Source organism: Vombatus ursinus, unplaced genomic scaffold, assembly GCF_900497805.2.
Source record: "Vombatus ursinus unplaced genomic scaffold, bare-nosed wombat genome assembly UNPS02005659.1, whole genome shotgun sequence".
Classification (NCBI taxonomy): domain Eukaryota; kingdom Metazoa; phylum Chordata; class Mammalia; order Diprotodontia; family Vombatidae; genus Vombatus; species Vombatus ursinus.
The window spans coordinates 22,046,347-22,066,395 of NW_020945437.1; the positions used below are offsets into that span (position 1 = coordinate 22,046,347).

The 20,049-nt window shown below is 42.8% G+C and overlaps 1 protein-coding gene across 1 annotated transcript in view; it reads right to left on the reverse strand.

The window, feature by feature from the left end:
- The window catches only part of MOGAT2 (monoacylglycerol O-acyltransferase 2), a 38,014-nt gene extending 18,256 nt beyond the window's left edge, over positions 1-19,758 (reverse strand). Inside the window, exons 1-2 of the mRNA XM_027848273.1 lie at positions 19,549-19,758; positions 3,916-4,094 (exon numbers count right to left, since the gene is read on the reverse strand). Coding sequence (XP_027704074.1) covers positions 3,916-4,094; positions 19,549-19,639 — 270 coding nt within the window. The 5' untranslated portion in view covers positions 19,640-19,758. The remainder of the gene's footprint in view (positions 1-3,915; positions 4,095-19,548) is intronic.
- Positions 19,759-20,049: the final 291 nt, after the last annotated feature.

A 20,049-nucleotide genomic window follows, 5' to 3' on the forward strand; every position in this document is an offset into this window, starting at 1 on the left:
TTTAGATGGAAGTGGGTGGACTCAGCCCTAGGTCTATTCCCAGATGCTCTGAGGGGGAGGGTGAGTGAGCAGAAAGGGCACACCTGTGTGACCTTGACAGGCAGGTCATGTTAATTCTTGGAGCCACAGTTTACACATCTGTAAAATGTGGGAAGTTGGACGAGATGACCTCAAAGCTCTTTCCAATTCTAAATGCTATGATTTTTACGATCTTTGGTTTTAGGAGGGAGATAGAGCCCCTACCCTTAAAACAATCCCATGAAAGAAGTAAGAAGGGAAGGAAGAAAGGAAGGAAGGAAGGAAGAAGAATGAAAGTGAGCTGTTAGACAAGGAAGAGGAAAAGTAGGAAGGAGCAGTGGAAGCCAAGTGAATTAATACTTAATTTATGAAATTATGAAATAAGGCAGGTACACTTGGTTCTTTGGGTACTCCCTGGGAAAAAGCACAATGGCAGGTCAGAGTTGTGAGGAGGCAGATTTAGGCTTGGAGTCAAGAAAAACTTCTTAATGTTGAAGCTATCCAAAAGTGGAATCAGTTTGCTTGGGACAGTTAGATAGATAGATAGATAGACAGACAGACAGACAGACAGACAATTGGATGGATGGATGGATAGATAGATTGGAGGGCAGAGCAATAAACTCCTCCCAAGCCTTCCTTTACAGAGGGCTCTGAACTTTCAGAATCTTCCAAGTAACTCCATTTTCCATCAGCAGCTCTGCTTGGTTTCAACTCCAGAGAACATCATGCCCCGAGGCCAGGTACCCCCTAGTAGTACCCTACCAACCCCCCACATACACCCACCCCTGTCCCTCAATATTATATTGTAAGCTCCTTGAGGGCAAGGACAGTCATTCTAATTTGTAGCCCCAGTGCTCATTAAAGTGCTTGACACATAGTATGAGCTTAATGAATGTTTTGTTAATTGATGTTTAGCATTGAGGAGAAACAACTCAGGAGGAATAGAGTATATAGCTCCAGTATTGAAAGGTCCTTTAATGTTTGTAGAGTGCTTTGCAAATCTTCTCTCCAGCCCTAAATACTCCCATGCCCTCAATGCCCTGCCCTCCCCTTTCTCTCTCCGTCTCTATATCCTCCATGGGGCCTCCCCCCTTCTAGTCCCCTTGATCCCTCCAGCTCTGCTCCCTCCTAGCCCTCTCTGTGAAACCTGAGCCATATTCACTCCTCCCCAGGTCTTCTCCCTCCCATACCTATTCAGTCCTCACTTCTCCCAACCTTGTTCACCACTAGTGCTCCCCTTCCCTCCCTCTCATGCCACCTCCCCCCAGATAGCCCTTTGCCCCTGCCATGTTTCTCTCTAATTGCTCTAGTGGACCTAACACTGATAGGCATTTGTCTCATGGACCTGTGCCAGCCAGTTCTGGCATTCATGATCTTCAAGGGGATTGTGGAAAGTATGTGGAGTCAAGAAGGGATAAGGAATAATCAGATGGGACGATGAAAGGGCACAGAGTAAGGACTGAATAAAAAAGTATATTAAATGAACTGAATATTTTATTGAATGAATTCAGGAAGGAAAGCTTAGGTTATACAATATCAACTGAGCTCTCACTATTGCTAGGCAATCCTACTATACCTCCCTTATCACCTCACTCTCCATAGCGGCTCTTTCAAATTTTTTCATCCTTTATCAAACCTCCCATGGTTCCCCCTTCTCCCGTTCTATCAGCTGAGAACTTTGCCTCATATTTTACAGGAAGAAAAATCGAGGGCATTTATGATGAACTCCCTCTTCTCCCCTCTTTTTCATCTCCTGCCACTCAGATGCCTTTGGCCACTGTCTCCTCCTTCACCCCTGTTTCACATGATTAAGTGGCCTCAGTCCTTACCAAGGCTAACTCCTCAATTGATCCCATGCCATTCCACCTCCCAAAAGATCGTCTCTTACTTATTATGCTGTCATTCCTACTCTGTCACTTAGCTGGTTCTGTACTGCCTACAAACATGTTCCTACCTCCCTTATTGTCAAAAAATCCTCACTTGATCCTTCCATCCTTGAAAACTATCATCATATATCTCTTCTGCCCTTTGTAGCTAAACTTGAAAAGGCTGTCTATAATAGGTGCCTCCATTTTCTCTCCTCTCAGTCTTTTCTTAATTCCTTACAATCTGGCTTCTGACTCTATCATTCCACTGAAACTGCTCTCTCCAAAGTTATCAATGATCTCTTAGTTGCCAAATCCAATGGCCTTTTCTCAGTCTTCATTCTCTTAGACCTCTCTGCAGCCTTTGATGCTGAAGATCACCCTCTTCTCTTTGATACCCTCTTCTCTTCAGGTTTTCAAGATGCCACACTTTCTCCTGGTTTGCCTCCTATCTATCTGATCACTCCTTCTCCATCTCCTTTGCTGGATTCTCATCCAGAGCATACCCTCTAACCATAAGTGTCCCACAGTGTTCTGTATTGGGCCCTCTTCTCTTCTCCCTCTATGTTATTTTTCTTGATGATCTCATCAGCAACCTTGGATTTAATTACCATCCCTACGCTTCTGATTCTCAAAGCTACCTATCCTAACCCAATTTCTCTGCTGACCCTCCAGTTTTGCATCTCCAACTGCCTTTCAGACATTTTGAATTGGATGTCCAGCAGACATCTTAAACTCAGTATGTTCAAAATGGAACTCATTATCTGTCCCCCTAAATCCTCCCCATCTCCACCTCTCCTATTACTGTAGTGGGTAACACCATCCTCCTAGTTCCTGAGACTTGAAACCTAGGAGTCATCCTGAATTCCTCACCATCTCTCACACATTCTGCACCATCCCCCCTGCCCCACCCATCCAAGCTGTTGCCATGGCCTATCAAGTTCCCTTCTGTAATAATATCAAATACATCCCCTTCTTTCCTCTGACACTGTCACCACTGTTGCAGTAGTGTGATGGTGGGCCTGCTGGTCACAAGTCTTTCTCCACTCCAAGTCATCCCCTATTTAGTGACCAAAGTGATTTTCCTAAAGCTCAAGTCCAACTATGTCACTGCCCTATTCAGTATACTCCAATGGCTCCCTATTGCCTCTAGGATCAAATACAAACCCTCTGTTTGGCATTCAAAGCCCTTCATAACCCTACCCCTAACTTCTACTCTTCTTACACCTTACTCCCTACTACGAACAAGACGCTCTCTCTCTCTCTCTCTCTCCTCTGGGCACATTCTCTGGTCGTCACCAAGGCCTGGAATGCTTTGCCTCCTTATTGCTGCCCACTGGCTTCCTTTAAATCCCAGTTACAATCCCATCTTCTACAGGAAGCCTGTTTTTTTTATTTTATTCTTTTTATTAATTGTTTTTGATTTATCAATAATCACTTCCATAAGCTTTTGAGTTTAAAATTTTTCTCCCCCTTCCTCCCCACCACCCTCCCCAAAATGGCGTACAATCTGATATAGGCTATACATTTACTTTCATATTAAACATATTTTCACATTAGTGATGTTGTAAGTAGAAATTAAAATCAATAGGAGGAACCATCAGAAAGGAAACAAAACTCAACAGAAGAGAAAAAAATAACAATTCAGCTTTACAGGAAGCCTTTCTCAACCCCTTTGAATTCTAGTGCCTTCCCTCTCTTATTTACTTCCTATTTATCCAGTATATAGCTTGCTTGTACCTAGTTGTTTGTTTGTTGTCTCTCAGGTTTGAATGTGAGCTCCTTGAGGGCAGGGACTGTCTTTTGCCTCTTTTTGTGTTCATAGTGCTTAACACAGTGCCTGGCCCGTAGTAGGTACTTAATAAATGTTGACTGACTAACTGGATATAGCAACATTTCCTCTCCTCCATTAGTTTGGACCAGAAGCTGATATTCCATGGTTCCTTCCTGCTTTTGCTTTGAATTCCAGGTTCTTTCTACCATGCCAAGGCAATAATTCATCCACTCTCAACTCCCCATTAAGTCTACTTACTGAGATAGGAAAGTAGTCTGCCAGGTACTTCCACACACGCCATTGCTTTATGGTCTGGCTCTGTCTCCCACCTTTCCTTGGGGTGTCTCTGTCCAGGTACCACCAGGCTGAATAGAGGATGCTGAGGAACCAAAAGCGGGTGAAGAGGAGCCCAATGAAGATGACTGTGCAGACTACGCCTGGGAGAAGAGGACATGCAGTGCGGTCAGCATGGCGGCTCAGGCCCAAGTGCCCAGCTCAGCAAAGGCAGATGCTTAGGTCAGGGTGGTCTGAGCATGAGTCAGGTGGCCTTTTTTGGTAATGAGTGTCCTGTCATGGGAGGTCTTTAAGCAGAGATTGGATGACTCCATCAGGGAGGTTAGAGAGGAGACGCCTGCATTGGATGGGAGGGTACACTAGAATAAGTATGAAGCCACAAACACTGATAGTCAATAGTCAAAGGTTCCTTCCAGTTCTGCTAATCTACATTCTATGTTCTAGGGTCACTGACACTCCATGTTCTGTGATCTAAGGTAATCCTGAAGCAGCATAATGAGGTAGAAAGAGCACTGGGCTTAGCATCAGAGGACTTTGATTCCAGTCCCTGGTTCTGCCACTCATTAGCTGCGTGGGCCTGAGCAAATCATTTTATCCTTTTGGGGACTTTGTTGTACCTCCTGCTCACCCGGTGTTGCCCCACCCTCCACCCTGGCAAAATAAGGGCATTAGACAAGGTGAATTCTAGGGTCTCTTTCCTTTTAAAAATTTTTGTGCATATCTTTTATTTTTATATCACCTTAATTTCTAAATATATAACTCCTCCTTTCTGTACCCAGAACCTCATCCCTTATAAGGAAGGAGTGGAGAGGGAGAGAAGGAGAGGGGGAGGAAGAAGAGGAGAGGGAGAGAAAAAGTGAGGGGGGAACAGAGAAGAGAGAGAAGAAGAGAGAAGGGGTGAAAAGAGAGAGAGAAAGAGAGAATAGCAGCTTAGAAAAACTAAGTTACACATCAATTGTGTCTGACAGTATATTTCACCCACCACCAAGGACCCTTTCTTAAAAGTGTTCGCCTTGATACCAATGCAGCCGGGTCTTCTGTTAATCTTGTCAGCATATTTCCCACTCCATGTTCCTAGGGTTTCATATTAGTTACTCAGTCCTTTGATTGTGACTTTATATTTACTCCTTTGCTCCATTGTGTTGCCTGGCTCATCAGAGGCACTCAGAAAATATCTGGTGAATGAATGCATGGGCCTAGAGCAGCCCTCATACAAGCTCCACACTTTGAAAGACACAAATATAAATATAAAGGAAAAAAAATTCCAAGGTAGAGGCTGGATTATCAAATGGGCAGGAACACAGCTAGGGTTAATCAGAGAATGAGGTTTTTTCTTCTTTTTTTATTAATTTCTTTTGATTTATCAACAATCACTTCTATAAGCTTTTGAGTTTTAAATTTTTCTCTTCCTCCCTCCCTGCCTCCCTCCCCGCCTCCCTCCCCAAGATGGCATACAATCTGATATAGGCTATACATATACATTCCTATTAAACATATTTTCACATTAGTGATGTTGTAAGGAAGAATTAGAACCAAAAGGAGGAACCACAAGAAAAAGAAAACAAACCAAAACAGAAGAAAAATAGCAAATAGTATGCTTTGATCTGCATTCAAACACCATAGTTCTTTCTTTGGATGTGGATAGCATTTTCTATCATGAGACCTTTGGAGATGTCTTAGATCCTTACGTTGCTGAGAAGGGTTAAGTCTATCCACGTTAGTCATCACACAACATGACTGTTACTGTGTACAATGTTCTCCTGGTTCTGCTCACTTCACTCAGCATCAGGCCATACAAGTCTTTCCAGGTTTTTCTGAAGTCCACCTGCTCATCATTTATAACAGCACAACAGTATTTCATTACATTCATACACCATAACTTCTTCATCTATTCCCCAATTGGTGGGTATCCCTTCAATTTCCAATTCTTTGCCACCACAGAAGGAGCTGCTACAAATACTTTTGCACATGTGGGTTCTTTTCCCATTTGCATGATCTCTTGGGGATACAGCCCTAGAAATGCTTTTGCTGGGTCAAAGGGCATGCACATTTTTATAGCCCTTTGGGCATAGTGGGAATGAGTTTTAAATCCAGCTTTGATGTCAATTCCTAAGAACACAGGATTCAGAGCTGGAAGGAGACCAGCTGGAAGACTCTTCTAACTCCCTCATCCTTAATAGGGAGTCTTTGGTGAACCTGCTTCTGGAAGTGCCTGATGGCATGGGATGGAGGGACCCTGCTCTCCCCTTCAGAGCATGGTGAAGAAACACACTTTGTATTGGTTGCTGATTTGGAACTGGGTATGCTTTTAGAGGGCACTAACTGACCAAATCTCTCTCTGTCCCTCCCTCCACCACACTTTCCTCCCTCCCCTCCTCTGAGTCTCTCTGTCTGTGTCTTCTCTCTGCCTCCCTTCTATCTCTCCCAGCCTCTCTGCCTCCCCTCCATTCCTCCTCTCCTCCCCTTCTCTCTTCCATGTCTCTTTCTCTGCCCTTCCCATCTCTCTCCTCCTCTCCTCTCCTCCTCTTCCTTCTCTCCTCCCTTCTTTTCTGGCTTTGTTTGAGTGAGGAATTAAGGACTGCATTCTACTCCAAACACACCTGCTCCCAGGACTGAACCCTCATGGACCAGTCCTCTGTTACATACAGATGATGGTGGTGATGGTAGGGACTGAAGTTCAGAGAGATTAAGGAGTTTGCACAACACCAAGGATATGTGTGACCACCAAAGGAAGTGGGTCAGTCACGAAGCTAGTGAAGGTTAAGAGATGAGTAGTCCAAGGCTTTCATGCACACCTTTAAGATTTTAAAAAGAACTAGGTGAAGACAGCCTGCCCACCAGTATTTAATGGAGGATTTTAAAGGCATGGACTAAAATCACCCAAGGAAAGCTATGAGATTTACCTGGTTAGAGGGACTTTCTACCCACTGATGAGATCACTGATCCATCCAAGCAAGTATCTCTTTCTTAGCTTTACCTACTAGATGATGATCTCAAGCAAAGGTCTATTTCTTATTTATTTTCTGTCACATCTGTATTGTCCACTGATAGTTGGCACTAAAGAGATTTAAAAAATATTTATAGCAGCTCTTTTTGTGGTGGCTAAGGATCAGAAATCTAATGGATGCCCATTGATCAGGGAATGGCTAAACAATTTTTAGTATATTATTTTAATGGAATATTATTGTGCTATAAGAAATGACAAAGAGGATTTCAAGCAGATTTCAGAAAAACCTGGAAAGACTTACATGAACTGATGCAAAGTGAAGTGAACAGAACCAGGAGAACATTGTACACAGTGACAGCAATATTGCTCAATGATGAATTGTGAATGACTTAGCTATTCTCAGCAATACAATCATACAAGACAATCCCAAAGGACTAATGATGAAGCCTACTATCTGCCTCCAGAGAAAGGACTGATATTGTTTGAATACAGACTGAAGCATGCTAGTTTTCACTTTCTTTCTTTCATTCTTTCATGATTGCATATGTATAACCTATATCTGATTGTTTACTGTCTCAGGGAGGGGCTGAGGGAGGGAGAGAGTAATAGAATTTGGACAAAACTTTAAAAGAAATAAATGCTAAAAATTGTTTTAACATGTAGTTAGGTGAAATATATATTTTTTAAAAGAAAATTTTTTAAATGAATGGATACAGAAATTTTTTTAATCTCCCTCAGTGCATAATATAGTACACAGGATCATACTAGGTGCTTAATAAATTTTTGCCAAATGAATTAAATGAATGAATAGATGGATGGACGAGTGGTTAGGTGAAAGAATTCAGTGCCTCCTTTCTGCAAAGCCTTGTATCAGGCACTATAGTGGGCTAAAAGAGTAAGTATAATTATTTTCTTTTTGGGGGGTGAGGGTGAAGGGAGGGAGGCAATCAGGGTTAAGTGACTTGCCCAGGGTCACAGAGCTAGCATTTGAACTCCCCCTGAGTCCAGGGTCAGTGCTCTCTCCACTCTGCCACTGAGCTACCCCAGAACAATTGTTTTCTATCAAGTAATTCTTTCTACCCTCCCTGGTAAGCTTCAAGAGCCCATATTCTCCCTCAGTACCTCAGATTTTCCCTCAGTTATCTTTATCTAAATCCTGCCACAGAGGACAGAGCTAATCACTGCCTTCTGTACAAAGTTGAAGACCTCACATAAAACTTGACTTACCCATCTCTTAAGCATGTTATTGGGTAATATTGTGTGAAATACTTATCCATGTTCGTGTATAATCCTCCTAATATAAAAAGCTGCATCATAATGGGGCAGCTAGGTGGTACAGTGGATAGAGTGCTGGTTCTCAAAGTCAGGAAGACTCATCTTCCTGAGTTCAAATCAGGCTTCAGATGCTTACTAGCTGTGACTCTGGGCAAGTCATTTCACCCTGTTTGCCTCGGTTTTCTCATCTATAAAATGAGCTGGAGAAGGAAAGGACAAACCCCTCCAGTATCTCTGCCAGAAAACCCCAAATGGAGTCACAAAGAGTCAGACACGACTGAAAACAACTAAACAGCAAAAAAAACAACCTCCATAAAGGTGCGATTGTCTTATCAACCAGACTTGGGGGAGCTTCCCTTGGAAGACATCACTTGAATATAGTCTCCCTATACATAACTAAGAAAACTCAGCAGGATGAGAAAGAAGAAGAAATTCCATTCAAAGTAACTAGAGAAATATAAATTATCTGGCAATCCACCCAGTAAGATGCTTTCAGGACTTACATGAATACAACTACAAAACATTTTTTTTTCAGGTATTAAGGAAGACATATTTTTAAGATGAATCAATCAAATAAAAAACATTTATTAAGCACTTACTATGAGCAGTGCACTTTGCTAAACATTAGGGATGCAAAGACAGGTAAGAGAAAACCCCTCAAAGGGCTCACATTCTAGTAGAGGAAGAGAATGCCTAATTAGGTACATACAAGATATACAAAGAGTAGATGGGAGGTAATTTTAAAGAAGAAGACACTAACAGCTGGAAAATCCAGGAGAGGCCTCCTGCAGATGGCAGGATATGAACTGAGGCTTGATGGAAGCCATGGAAACTATGAGGTGGATGTGAAGAGGGAGAGAATTATGGGCACAGGGACACACCCAACGCAAAGGCAAATATAGAATGTAAAGATAGAAGATGGAATGTTGAATATGAAGATCATCAAGGTCAGTCTAGCTGGATCAAAATGTGTGGAGGGGGGTAAAGTATAAGAAGACTGGGAAGGCAGGGAGGGGCAAAATAGTAAAGGACTTTAAGTGCCAGAGAACTTAATATTTGATCCTGAAGGTAAGGGGGAGCCGAAGGAATTTATTGAGGGGCAAGGTTCTATGCTTTAGGAAAATCACTGTAGCAGTTGAGGAGAGGACTGGTGGAAGTAGGGAGAAACTCCCTAGGCAGGAAGGTTACTTAGAAGGTTATTGTCCAGGCAAAAGATACTACAACAGGGTGAGAACTGGATGAGTGGAGGAACCAGGTTGTGAGGGTAGAAACAAGATTTGGCAAAAGATTGAATAAGTGAGAGGAGGGGGCACCAAGGCTGTAAGCCTAGGTGACTGAGAACATTGTAATGCCCTTGATAATAATAGGGAAGCTTGAGTGAGGGGAGAGTTTAGAGGGGAAGAGAATAAATTCTGCTTTGGACTGGCTGAGTTACAAATGCCTACTGGACAACAAGTTCAAGATGTACAAAATCCATTTAGTGACGTGGTACTGGAGCTCAGGATGAGGACTTGATATATACAACTGGAAATCATCTGCATAGAGATGATCATTGAATCCATGGGAACTGATGAGATCACAAAGTAAGATAGTATAGAATAAAAAAGATAAGGGCTCAGGACTCAAGAGCCTTGACTTCTATCATCAGTTTAGCAGGTATGGGGACTTCTGGGAACAGAGCCAAGATGGCAGAGTAGAGGAAGTAGCTGAGATCTCCCAACATTCCTTTCCAAACAACTTTAAAATAATGTCTCAGATTCAATTCTGGAGCAAAAGAACCAACAAAAGGTAGGGTGAGATATTTTAACAGCCAAGACAACTTAGGAGGTCAAAAGGAGAGGTCTGTCACACTGGGGTGGGGGCTGGCCTGGAACCCATGTAGCAGTAACACCAACAATGGGCCTTGGGGGTAGCAGCAGCAGTTTTAGATCTCTCAAAGCACAGATGGTAAGGGGATCAGGCTACTGGTCAGAAATAGATTACAGGAGAACCCCTGTATTAGCACTAGCCTCAGAACATGGTGCTGTTCGGCAACTCCATTACCTATACCCACTTCCAGGTCACAGTTCCAGGGTGGAAAAGAGTGCTTGAAGTCCCAAAGGAGCAGAGGCCCTGAGGAGTGGTATCATTTCTGGTTGCAAGGGAGCAGTGACCACACCTCTTCTCAGATCACCACCTTGGAAGCACTGGAAGCTTCCAACCTCCTAAAACTAGCTCTGAAAACAACATTGCAAAAAAGCCTGATGCTTGGGATGGTTCCTGTCCCCCCACTCTCACCCTGAGAACAGAGCCCAACTTTAACATAAAGATAAAAGTCAAGAAACAGGCCAGAAAAAGAATCAAACAACAAAAAGAACCTGATAATAAAAAGCTTCTATGGTGATAGGGAAGATTGATACAAACTCAAAGAAGACAATGATGTTAAAACAGCTAAAAGCAAAGTCTCAGAGAAAAAAAATGTGAATTACACATTAGCCCAACAAGAATTCCTGGAAAAGATATAAGTGATTTTTAAAAATCAAATGAGTGGTAGAGGAAAATTTGGGAAAAGCAATGAGAGTGATGCAAGAATATTATAAAAAAGAAACAGCTTGGTAAAAAAAAAAAGCACAAAAATACTGAAGAAAATAACACCTTAAAACCATGCTAGTGGGTGTGACTTGGATGAAGATTTAGCAAAGGAAATTGAAAAGGAGTAGTCAGGCAGAAAGAGAGCCAGGAGAGAACAGCATCATGAAAATGTAGATAGGAGAGAGTGTCAAGGAGGAAAGAGTGATTAGCAGTGTCAAATGGTGTGGAGAGATTCAAAAGGATAAGGATTAAGAAAAGGCCAACAGATTTGGCAATTAAGAGATCAATGGAAGCGGAGCCAAGGTTTCGGAATAGCAGGAAAGAGTACAGCTAAATTTTGCCCCACAACTCCTCCACACAAATCTAGAAAACACACTAACCTTGATCCTGATTGGGAAATACAAGGGAAAAAAAGTCACAGTGAGTCATTTTTCCAGCCCAGGTTGGCATAGAGATAGAGAAATCTACAGACAATGAAGACTGGCTATAGCCAGGAATAAACACATAGAACATTCCAGTGCAACAACTGAAAGAGGACTGAGGATGTGCTCTAGGGTAAGATGAGGTTCTAGATCTAGCATAGAGATTCTAGGAACCATGCATGCTGCAGGAACAGATGCCAAGTGGTAGCTCTCTCATTTACTACTTAGTTACAGGTCACAGATGAAGCACAAACCAAGGACACCTCCTGTTAGGGTTGGCATTCCAGGGTGAAGTGCAGAAGGAGGCCCCAGCCTGTGTTGAGCAAGGTGCAAATCCAAAATCAAGTTGCAGCTGTGTGACTGTCATCCCAGATGCAGATCAGTGTCTCACCTCCAGCCTCCAGCCCAATCTGAAGACTGAGATGGAATAACCAGGGCAGGGAAGGGAAGCCTGTAGTTCTATCACCCTGAGCCTAGAGAGCTTTCCAGCTGGCTAACAGTGACTGAGTACAGTAGCAGTCTGCTGGAACTTCTAATGAATAACAAGCCCACAGGTGTGTTGCTCCCAATCCAAGTCTGGAGCTTGCAGAGCTCAGACCAGGAGGGGAGTGGTCAGACTTTGCCCTGGAGCAGACCAATTTGAGAGCACTGAAAACTTGCTGATTTTTAGCCTGTGCTCTCCCTGAGATCCTGTAATAACACAACAATCAATATTCCTAAGAATGCAACAGCAGCACCTAAGAGAACAGGAGCACAGCCTAGACATTCTCTCCAAAAGTGTGCAGAACCTGGTCCTAACATAAAGTTCAAAGTCAGAAAGTAGGCTGGAAGAGTGAACAAACAAACAAAAAAAAGAATCACACTACAAAGAGCTATTACGGTGACGAAAACTTCGAAACATGTACAAACAAAGCCACAAGGAAAAAACATAACTTAAGTTCAACTAGAATTTGTGGAAGAGATGACACAAGAATTGTGTCTTTTAAAAAAAAAAGAGTTAAAAATGATTCAATAAGTGAAATAAGAGTGCTAGAGAAAAGAACTAGAAAACTTTGAAATACAAACACAGGAGTCAAGGGAAACATAAAAAGGTAAACAGGAGTAAACAATCATAAAGAACTAACATAAACTAAAAACATAAACTAAACATAAAGAACTAAAACATAAATATAAAACAATCAGAAAGAACTAAAACATAAACTCTTTACATTCTGATACAGGGTGATGATGCATGTGTCCCCTCAGAACCAGGGTCACAGAAGTTTTATTAGGCTGAGAACCTAGAGTGGTTTTGTTATGTTTTGAAGATTTTAAAAGTAGAATGAAATGATGGCATGATATAATAATAATAATAATAATAATGATAATAATAATAATAATAACAATAACAATAGGTTTGTTCCTCTCCTGTATCTTCCAGCATCTTTCCCCACGGGAATCCCACCTTGCCTATAATCTTCAATGGATCCCTATTTACTGGTTCCTAGCTGCTCACAAATAGACCCAAGTCTCCCTATCCTTAAAAAAAAACAAAACAAAAAACAAAACGAAACAAAACCAACCACCTTCCTAGGCCCTACTATCCCCTCAAGCCAACATCCTATGTCTACCTTCTGCTTCTCAGCCAAACTTCCAGAAAAAGCTATCTACCCTTGCTGCCTCCACTCCTTTCCCCTTACTCACTCCTCAATCTTCTGCAGGCTGGCTCTTTGCCTCATTACTCAACTAAAACAGATTTCCTCCAAAGCTATCAGCAACCTTTTCACCGTCCAATCTAATTGCCTTATCTCTGGCCTCAGCTTTCTTAACCTCTCTGCATTTGACACTTTGGGCCACTTTGTTTCTCCCCTTAAATTCTCACTCCATTCTAGATTTTCCTCCTACTTGGCTGACTACTTCTCCTCAGCCTCCTTTGCTAGTTTTTCATCTGTATTTCGTGCCCTGAGTGACATTTCCTCAATGCTCTCTTCAAGGTCCTCTTCTCTTCTCTTCTCCTTTCTTTATTTTGTGATTTCATCAGCTCCCATGTGTTCCATTGTTATCTCTTTCCAGTGATTCCCAAGCCTATATATCTGAACCTGGTCTCTTGCCAGACCTATAGTCCCAAATTATCTATTAGAAAGTTTGAACTGAGGTCCCATAAGCATTTAAGACTCAATACACCCAAAACAGAACTAATTATCTTTCCCACAAACTGTCCCCTCTTTTGAACTTTCTTGTTCTTTCCAAGGCACCACCTTCCGTCAAGTCTCCCAAGCCTGCAATCTGTGTAATTCCTGATGCCTCCCTTTGACTTATCATCCCACTCATATTTTACTGAGAAAGTTGAGGCCATTTGACATGAGTTCCCTCCTTTTCCATCCTCTTCATCTCAAAACTCTTTCTTTTTTTTGCTTTTTTAAAATTTTGATCACATGGCTAGCTAGTAAGTATCTGAGGCCGGATTTGAACTCAGGTCCTCCTGACTCCAGGGCGGTGCTCTATCCACTGCAGCACCTAGCTGCCCCCCGTCTCAAAACTCTTTGACACCATCTCTTACTCTTTCCTCATTTCTCCCAGTTTCTGACAAAGAAGTGGCCCTTCTCCTCACCAAGGCCAATCTCCTTCCATGTGCATTTGATTATATCTTCTCCCATCTTCCCTAATAGAATGAATCTTCAATCATCCTCACCCTCATCTCATGAATCTTTAACCTCTCCTTAGCAACATGTTCTTTCCCTACTGCCCAAAGATATGTCCCAAATCGCCCCTGTCCTTAAAAAAAACAAAACAAAAACAAAACCTTCATTGGACTCTACCATCCCCTCCAACTATCATTCTATATCTTTCCTCCCTTTTTCAGCCCAACTTCTAGAAAAAGATGCAGACACTCATCATCTTCACTTACTCTCCTCTCACTCACTTCTCAGCTCTTTACAATCTGTCTTTTGACTTCCTCTCTCAATTAAAACTGCTCTTTTGAAGTTACCCCTTATCTCTTAATTGCCAAATCTTTTTTTTTTCAGATCTAATCCTGCTACATTTGACATTATTGACCACCCTCTCCTTCTAGACACTCTTTCCTCTCTGAGCTTTTGTGAAAATATTTCTCTCCTAGTTCAATTGTCGCTAGCCTGTCCACTCTTTTTCAGTTCTTGGCTCATTTTCCAGAACACGCCTTTTAACTCTGAGTGGTACTTAAGGTTCTATTGTAAACCCTCTTCTCCCTCCATGTTCTTGATCTTGGCAACCTTATCAGTGCCCATAAGTTAAACTATCATTTCTTTGAAGATGATATATATACATACACTTACACATATGTGTATATACAGGTATATAGAAACATATATTACACACATATAGTGTGTGTGTGTGTGTGTGTGTGTGTGTGTGTGTGTGTGTGTATTCAGACTCAGCCTCTCCAGTGAGTCTCAGTCCCACATCAACTGCCCATTGGCCATGTCAAATTCAATGTCCTGATGATATCTCAAACCCAACCTGTCCAAAGCTGAACTCACTAAGTTACCCCCAAACATTCCCTCCCTTCCTTCAAACCTCCCTGTTTCTCTTGAAGATACCATCATCCTTCCCACCTCCCAGGTTAGTAACCTCAGCATTATCTGGGACTCTTCCTTCTCACTCACCCTGCATACCTGGGTTGAAGAAGTTGTCACATCTTGTCATTTCCTTCTTTACAACATCTCTCTCATCTGACTCAGTTTCTTTACTCTCACAACTACCATTCAGGCTCTCTTCTTACCTCTCACCTAGATTCTTTCTTCTGCTTCCTCATAACTTTTCCTTCCTCGTGTCACTCCTATTTCCTATCTATCCTACACATGGCTGCCAAAGACATGGTCTTTAATGGCAAATATGACAGTGATTTCCCTATTCTATCCACTCCAGTGGCTTCCTACTGCCTCTAACATAAATTATAAACTCTTGTTATTGGTTTTTGAAGCCCTACACAACCTGACCCCGATCTATGTTAACAGTCTCAGTGGACACCACCCCTCTCCCTGCCCTTTGAGATCAGTCAAACTGACCTTCTCCTCCTGTCTCTGACCCTTGACATTAGCCTTCTCCAAAGCCAGGAATTCACTTCCTTTTTATCTCCACCTCACAGAGTCTCTAAAATAAATGTTCATTAATTAAAAAACAATTTGTGTGCTGTAAAAAATGCTGAATGTGATGAATACAGGGTGCTACGTGAACTAGCACAAAGTCAGCAGAGCCAAGAAAACAATACACACAATGACCACAACAAGGTAAATAGAATGAACAACCAAATACAAAGAAAGTAAAAGTGAATGTAGCAAAATTATAAAGATCCTATTTCCCATAAAGATAAATGACCTGAATGAAGAAATATGAGAGGATATTTGGGGTGGGCTGGCCCAAGGTGGGAGACCCAAAGTGTTGCACATGCACATGGCATGTTTTCAGATTTTTTCATTATGTTAGTCAGTTGTGCTGAATTTTTCCTCTTTTTTTTTTTGTCTTTAAAAAATGCTATTTGTCAGATAGGATGGCTTTTTGAGAAGGAGAGAGGGAGGGAGACTGGGGAAAACAATGATGTAAAACAAAAACAAAAGACATCAATAAAAACTTATTTTTAAAGCATCTTTTTTGGTGAGGCAATTGGGGTGAGGTGACTTGCCCAGGGTCACACAGCTAGTAAGTGTCAAGTGTCTGAGGCTGGATTTGAACTCAGGTCCTCCTGATTCCAAGGCCACAGCTCTGTCCACTTCGCCACCTAGCTGCTCCTAAAATATTTTTAAGTTAAAAAACTCCCGCATCTCAAGCAATATCTTCTGCATGAAGCCTTTCTTGATTCCCCCAATTGCTAGTGTTCTTCTTCCCAAATTACCTTATATTTAACAATTTTGTATTTATTAATTTTACATTTGTGCTTTGCATATGTTTCTATGCATATGTTATCTCCCCTATTAGATTGTAAGCCCTTTGTGAGTTGGGGGAAGGAAAGGGAATATGCATTTATATAGTTGCCTACTATGTGCTGGGCACTGTGCTAAGCACGTTACAGATATTATCTCTGTTGATCCTCACAACAACACTGAGAGATAGGCGTTATTATTATCTCATTTTACAGCTGAGGAAACTGAGGCAAACAGAAGTTAAGTGACCTGCTCAGGATCACACAGCTAGTAAGTGTCTGAGGCTGGATTTGAACTCAGGTCTTCCTGGCTCTGGGCCTAGCATTCTACCTAGAGTTCCACTGAGCTGCCTCGTGGAGTAGGAATTGTTTAATTCTTTATACTTGTTATTGATTGATTATGATTGTCCTCTTTCCTTCAGTCTTTTTTGAGTCCATAATTAACCAGTTCAATAAGGTACCTTCCTTTATCCTCAAATTCCTTGTCCTTCACTCTAGACTTCCTTGACCATCCACTGTTAAGCCCTGCTAATCCACAACATGGGCCTCCCCTACCATCTACCTTTTCCATTTCTGATCCTAAACCTTCGAATGATACTTGATGAAATCATGTGGTCATGAAGACTGGGTCCTCTGCACATTCATTTTTTTTCTTTACCTCAACTAAGCCCTTATTTCTACATTTTCGTCCATCTATGATTGCCTTCCTATCAACTCCCCCACAACATCTGTTCACAATTTTCCTCTGTCTTTTCAAACCCCACGTTCCTCTTCCCTCCCTATTCAGCATTTGACTACTCCTATTTTATTCAGAACAAAACTCTGCCTCAGTTTCCTCATATGCAAAAGGGGGGTAATAATAACACCTACTGCCAGGGCTGACATCTGGGTCAAATGAGATGATATTTGTGAAGCACTTAGCACACTGCCTGGCACATAGTAGATGCTTAATATTTTCTTCCTTCCTTCCTGTTATGAGATCCCTCATTTCACCTTCTCCACATCTCAAAATCTTTTGATATCTATAACTATCCCCATCTCTACTCCCTTCTTTTTGCTAAGGCTAACCTCTCTACTTGCTTTCCCAATCCCTTCTCTCTAATCTTCAATCTCTCCCTATCTACTGACTTCTTCCCCACTGCCCAGAAACACGTTCAGGCTCTCCCTATCCTTAAACAAGACTTCCTTTAACCTAACTGTCATCTCTTATCCTTCCTCTCCAAGAAAAGCCCACCCTCAGGGCTTCCACTTTCTCACCCTTCAATCACTCCTCACTTTACAGACTCATGCTCTTAGACCTGGAAGGCTCTTATTTTACAGATGACAGATGTTTAATGTATTGTCCCAGAGTTTAATGTGTTGTCCAAGGTGACGCAGATTTCTATTTAAATTGAACACCACTGTTTTAGAACTTTGGTTCAAATTCCACCTCAGGCATTTAATAACAGTGTCTTTTGGAAAGTCATGTAACAGTTCTGTGCCTCAGTTTCTTCATCCATACAATAAGGGAGTTGGATTCAAAGGTCTTTCAGGTTGATTCTATAGGGTCATAGCTCTAAATCTATGACCTAAACCTATAATCTTACTTGTTTAGTATGGCCAGAGAGGAAAGAACAACAGACGGAGTCAGGTGACATGCATTTGAACGTCAGCTCTGAAATCAACAGTCTAGGCTCAGGTGGTCTGGTCATTCTCCCCCATTGCTCAAATGTCTTTCCTATTCACTTCCACCTGTTGAGATCTCATTTCCTTCACGACAAAGATTATGTGCCACCCCTACCAGGAAGCCATTCCTGATTCCCTGAGTAGTCAGAGCTCCCCCCCCCCCGAAATTACTGTGTATTTATTTAGTTAGTTATGTGTCTCTCACAGCAGAATATAAACTCTAAGGTGATGCTGATGGTTTTTCACTTCTGTCTTTGTATCCCCAGCACTGCATAGTATTCTGCTCATATTAATTAGGCACGTAATAAATGTTAGTGGAATTTAATTGAATCTACTAGTTGTTTGAGCACCGCCAAATCATGCAACCCTTTCCTATCTGAAGTAGGATCCATTGAGGCCCAGCCATCCCCAGTGCCTGGAAGGCACTGCTTCCTCCTCCCTCCCTTGTACTCAGAACCCTTCCTTTCCTGCTAGGTAGAGGGTAGGTGTCCAAGCTTATTATGTATATAAACCCTGAGATCCCTCTTACAGAATGTCCTCCCTCCCTTCTCAACTTTCCCTTGAATACTGTCTTTGGATATCACCTTTGCCCCAACACTCCCTCTACTTTACATAATGCTCCTGGTGTGGATGCTATCCCCTTCTCAGGAAGTTAACTCTTGAGATTACATTGCGCAAAACCAACAGAGGTTGCACTGTACAAAAATTGTAACATAGAAAGTGTGATGTAATGACAGGGATTGGCTCATAGTAGATGGTAAATCTTATCATTGAGCAGAGTGCTCAGTACACAGTAGGTGCTTAATAAATATTTGCTGAATATTGTTCACTTGGAGGGTATGGATTGGGCTTACAAAGTACCGGAACCTTGCTCTTTTAGCCTCACAGAACGTGCCTATGAGGAACACTGGGGAAATCCAGGATGTCTCCAAAGTCTAGTGCCCTTTTAAGTTAACAAATCTTAAAACGGCACTGTGACTTTTAGGCAACGCTGTGTCTGTTCTGTTTTACAGGAGGAAACCGAAGCTAGCAAAACTTGACTAAGATTTCGTGGCCAGTAAGTAGTAGTGTTGAAAGGGACCTTTAAAAGATTCAATCCACTTTTTTTAGAGGCTGTCAGCCAACATGTTAGCTTCTAGCTAGCTTTCTGCTCTCAAGACACTGGACAAGCACCCCGCTTCTGCCTCTAACCAAAGCGCTGATAAAATAGTGAACCCCACGGGGATCAAGAACACACCCCTGGGGCACTGTACTAAACGGACTTACCTTTTATCCTCTACGTGTCCTTTCCATCCCCCTCCCCTTCATCACCACCACACTCTCGTGGAAAAGCAGATGGGTCTGAGGATCTCCCAGGCTCCCTTCCCAGACCGTCCTCCCCTCCTCTCTTCCAGGATCAGGCTACAAGTCCTTTCCCCTCCAGCTCCCTCCCGTTCCCAGATCGCCCTTCATAATCTAACTGCTGCATTTTACAGTTGAAGAAGCGGAAGCCCAGAGGGTTAGGGGCTTTGCCCAAGACCACATAGGTAGTAAATAGCCCTAGGATTAGAAGTCAAATCCTCGAACTCCGTCCGAAAGGTGACTTTCACCCCTCGGGCTTTCTTCCTCTCCCTCCATTCCTATTCAGCACCAGGACCCCGGGGGAGGAGGGGTGGGGAAGAGGGGCGCTAGGCTGAAGGACCCTCGGATTGCTAGTCAGTTTTGGTCCCTTCTGTGCTCCTCCTCCTTCCTCTCCATTCCCTTTCTTCTCCCGAGGGGCCCTGAAAAAGGAAAGGACAGGGGGGCGCTTGGAAGATTCCCATGGAAGGACAAGCACATGCAGAACTACCTTCTTTCCTTACCCAAAACCAGGAAACTGAAAATCCAGTGAACCACAGCTAGAGTCTGCAGCCGCCGCTCCAGTGGCACCGAGAGAGGCGCGAAGGAAATCATCGTGGCCCCAGTGACCTGGTCGTCTCAGCCAGCTGTCCCGGGGGAAGGGGTAGGGCGGCTCCCTTGGGCTGTCTGGCCAGGACTCAGCACGCCCGGAGTAACCTCCGAGGCTGGAAGACTCTGGCTATTTGGCCTCGCCCAGCCAGGAGCTCATTCCTGGGGGCGGGACTTCGGCTCTTCCCGGGGTTGAGCTGGTCAACCTTTGCTTGAGACTGCGCTCCTGCCCCGCCCCCGTCCCCCTCCCCATGCTGCTTTCAGTTGTCACTCAAACCACGGGAGGGAGGTGAAAAGACCTCCCTGAACATTTAAAGGTTGTCTGTTAGAGTCTCAGAGAAGGGAAGTGATTTACCTAAGGTCATCCATCAAGTAAGCCTCAGCACCGAGAGTTTGAGAGCCAGCTTGTTGGAAAA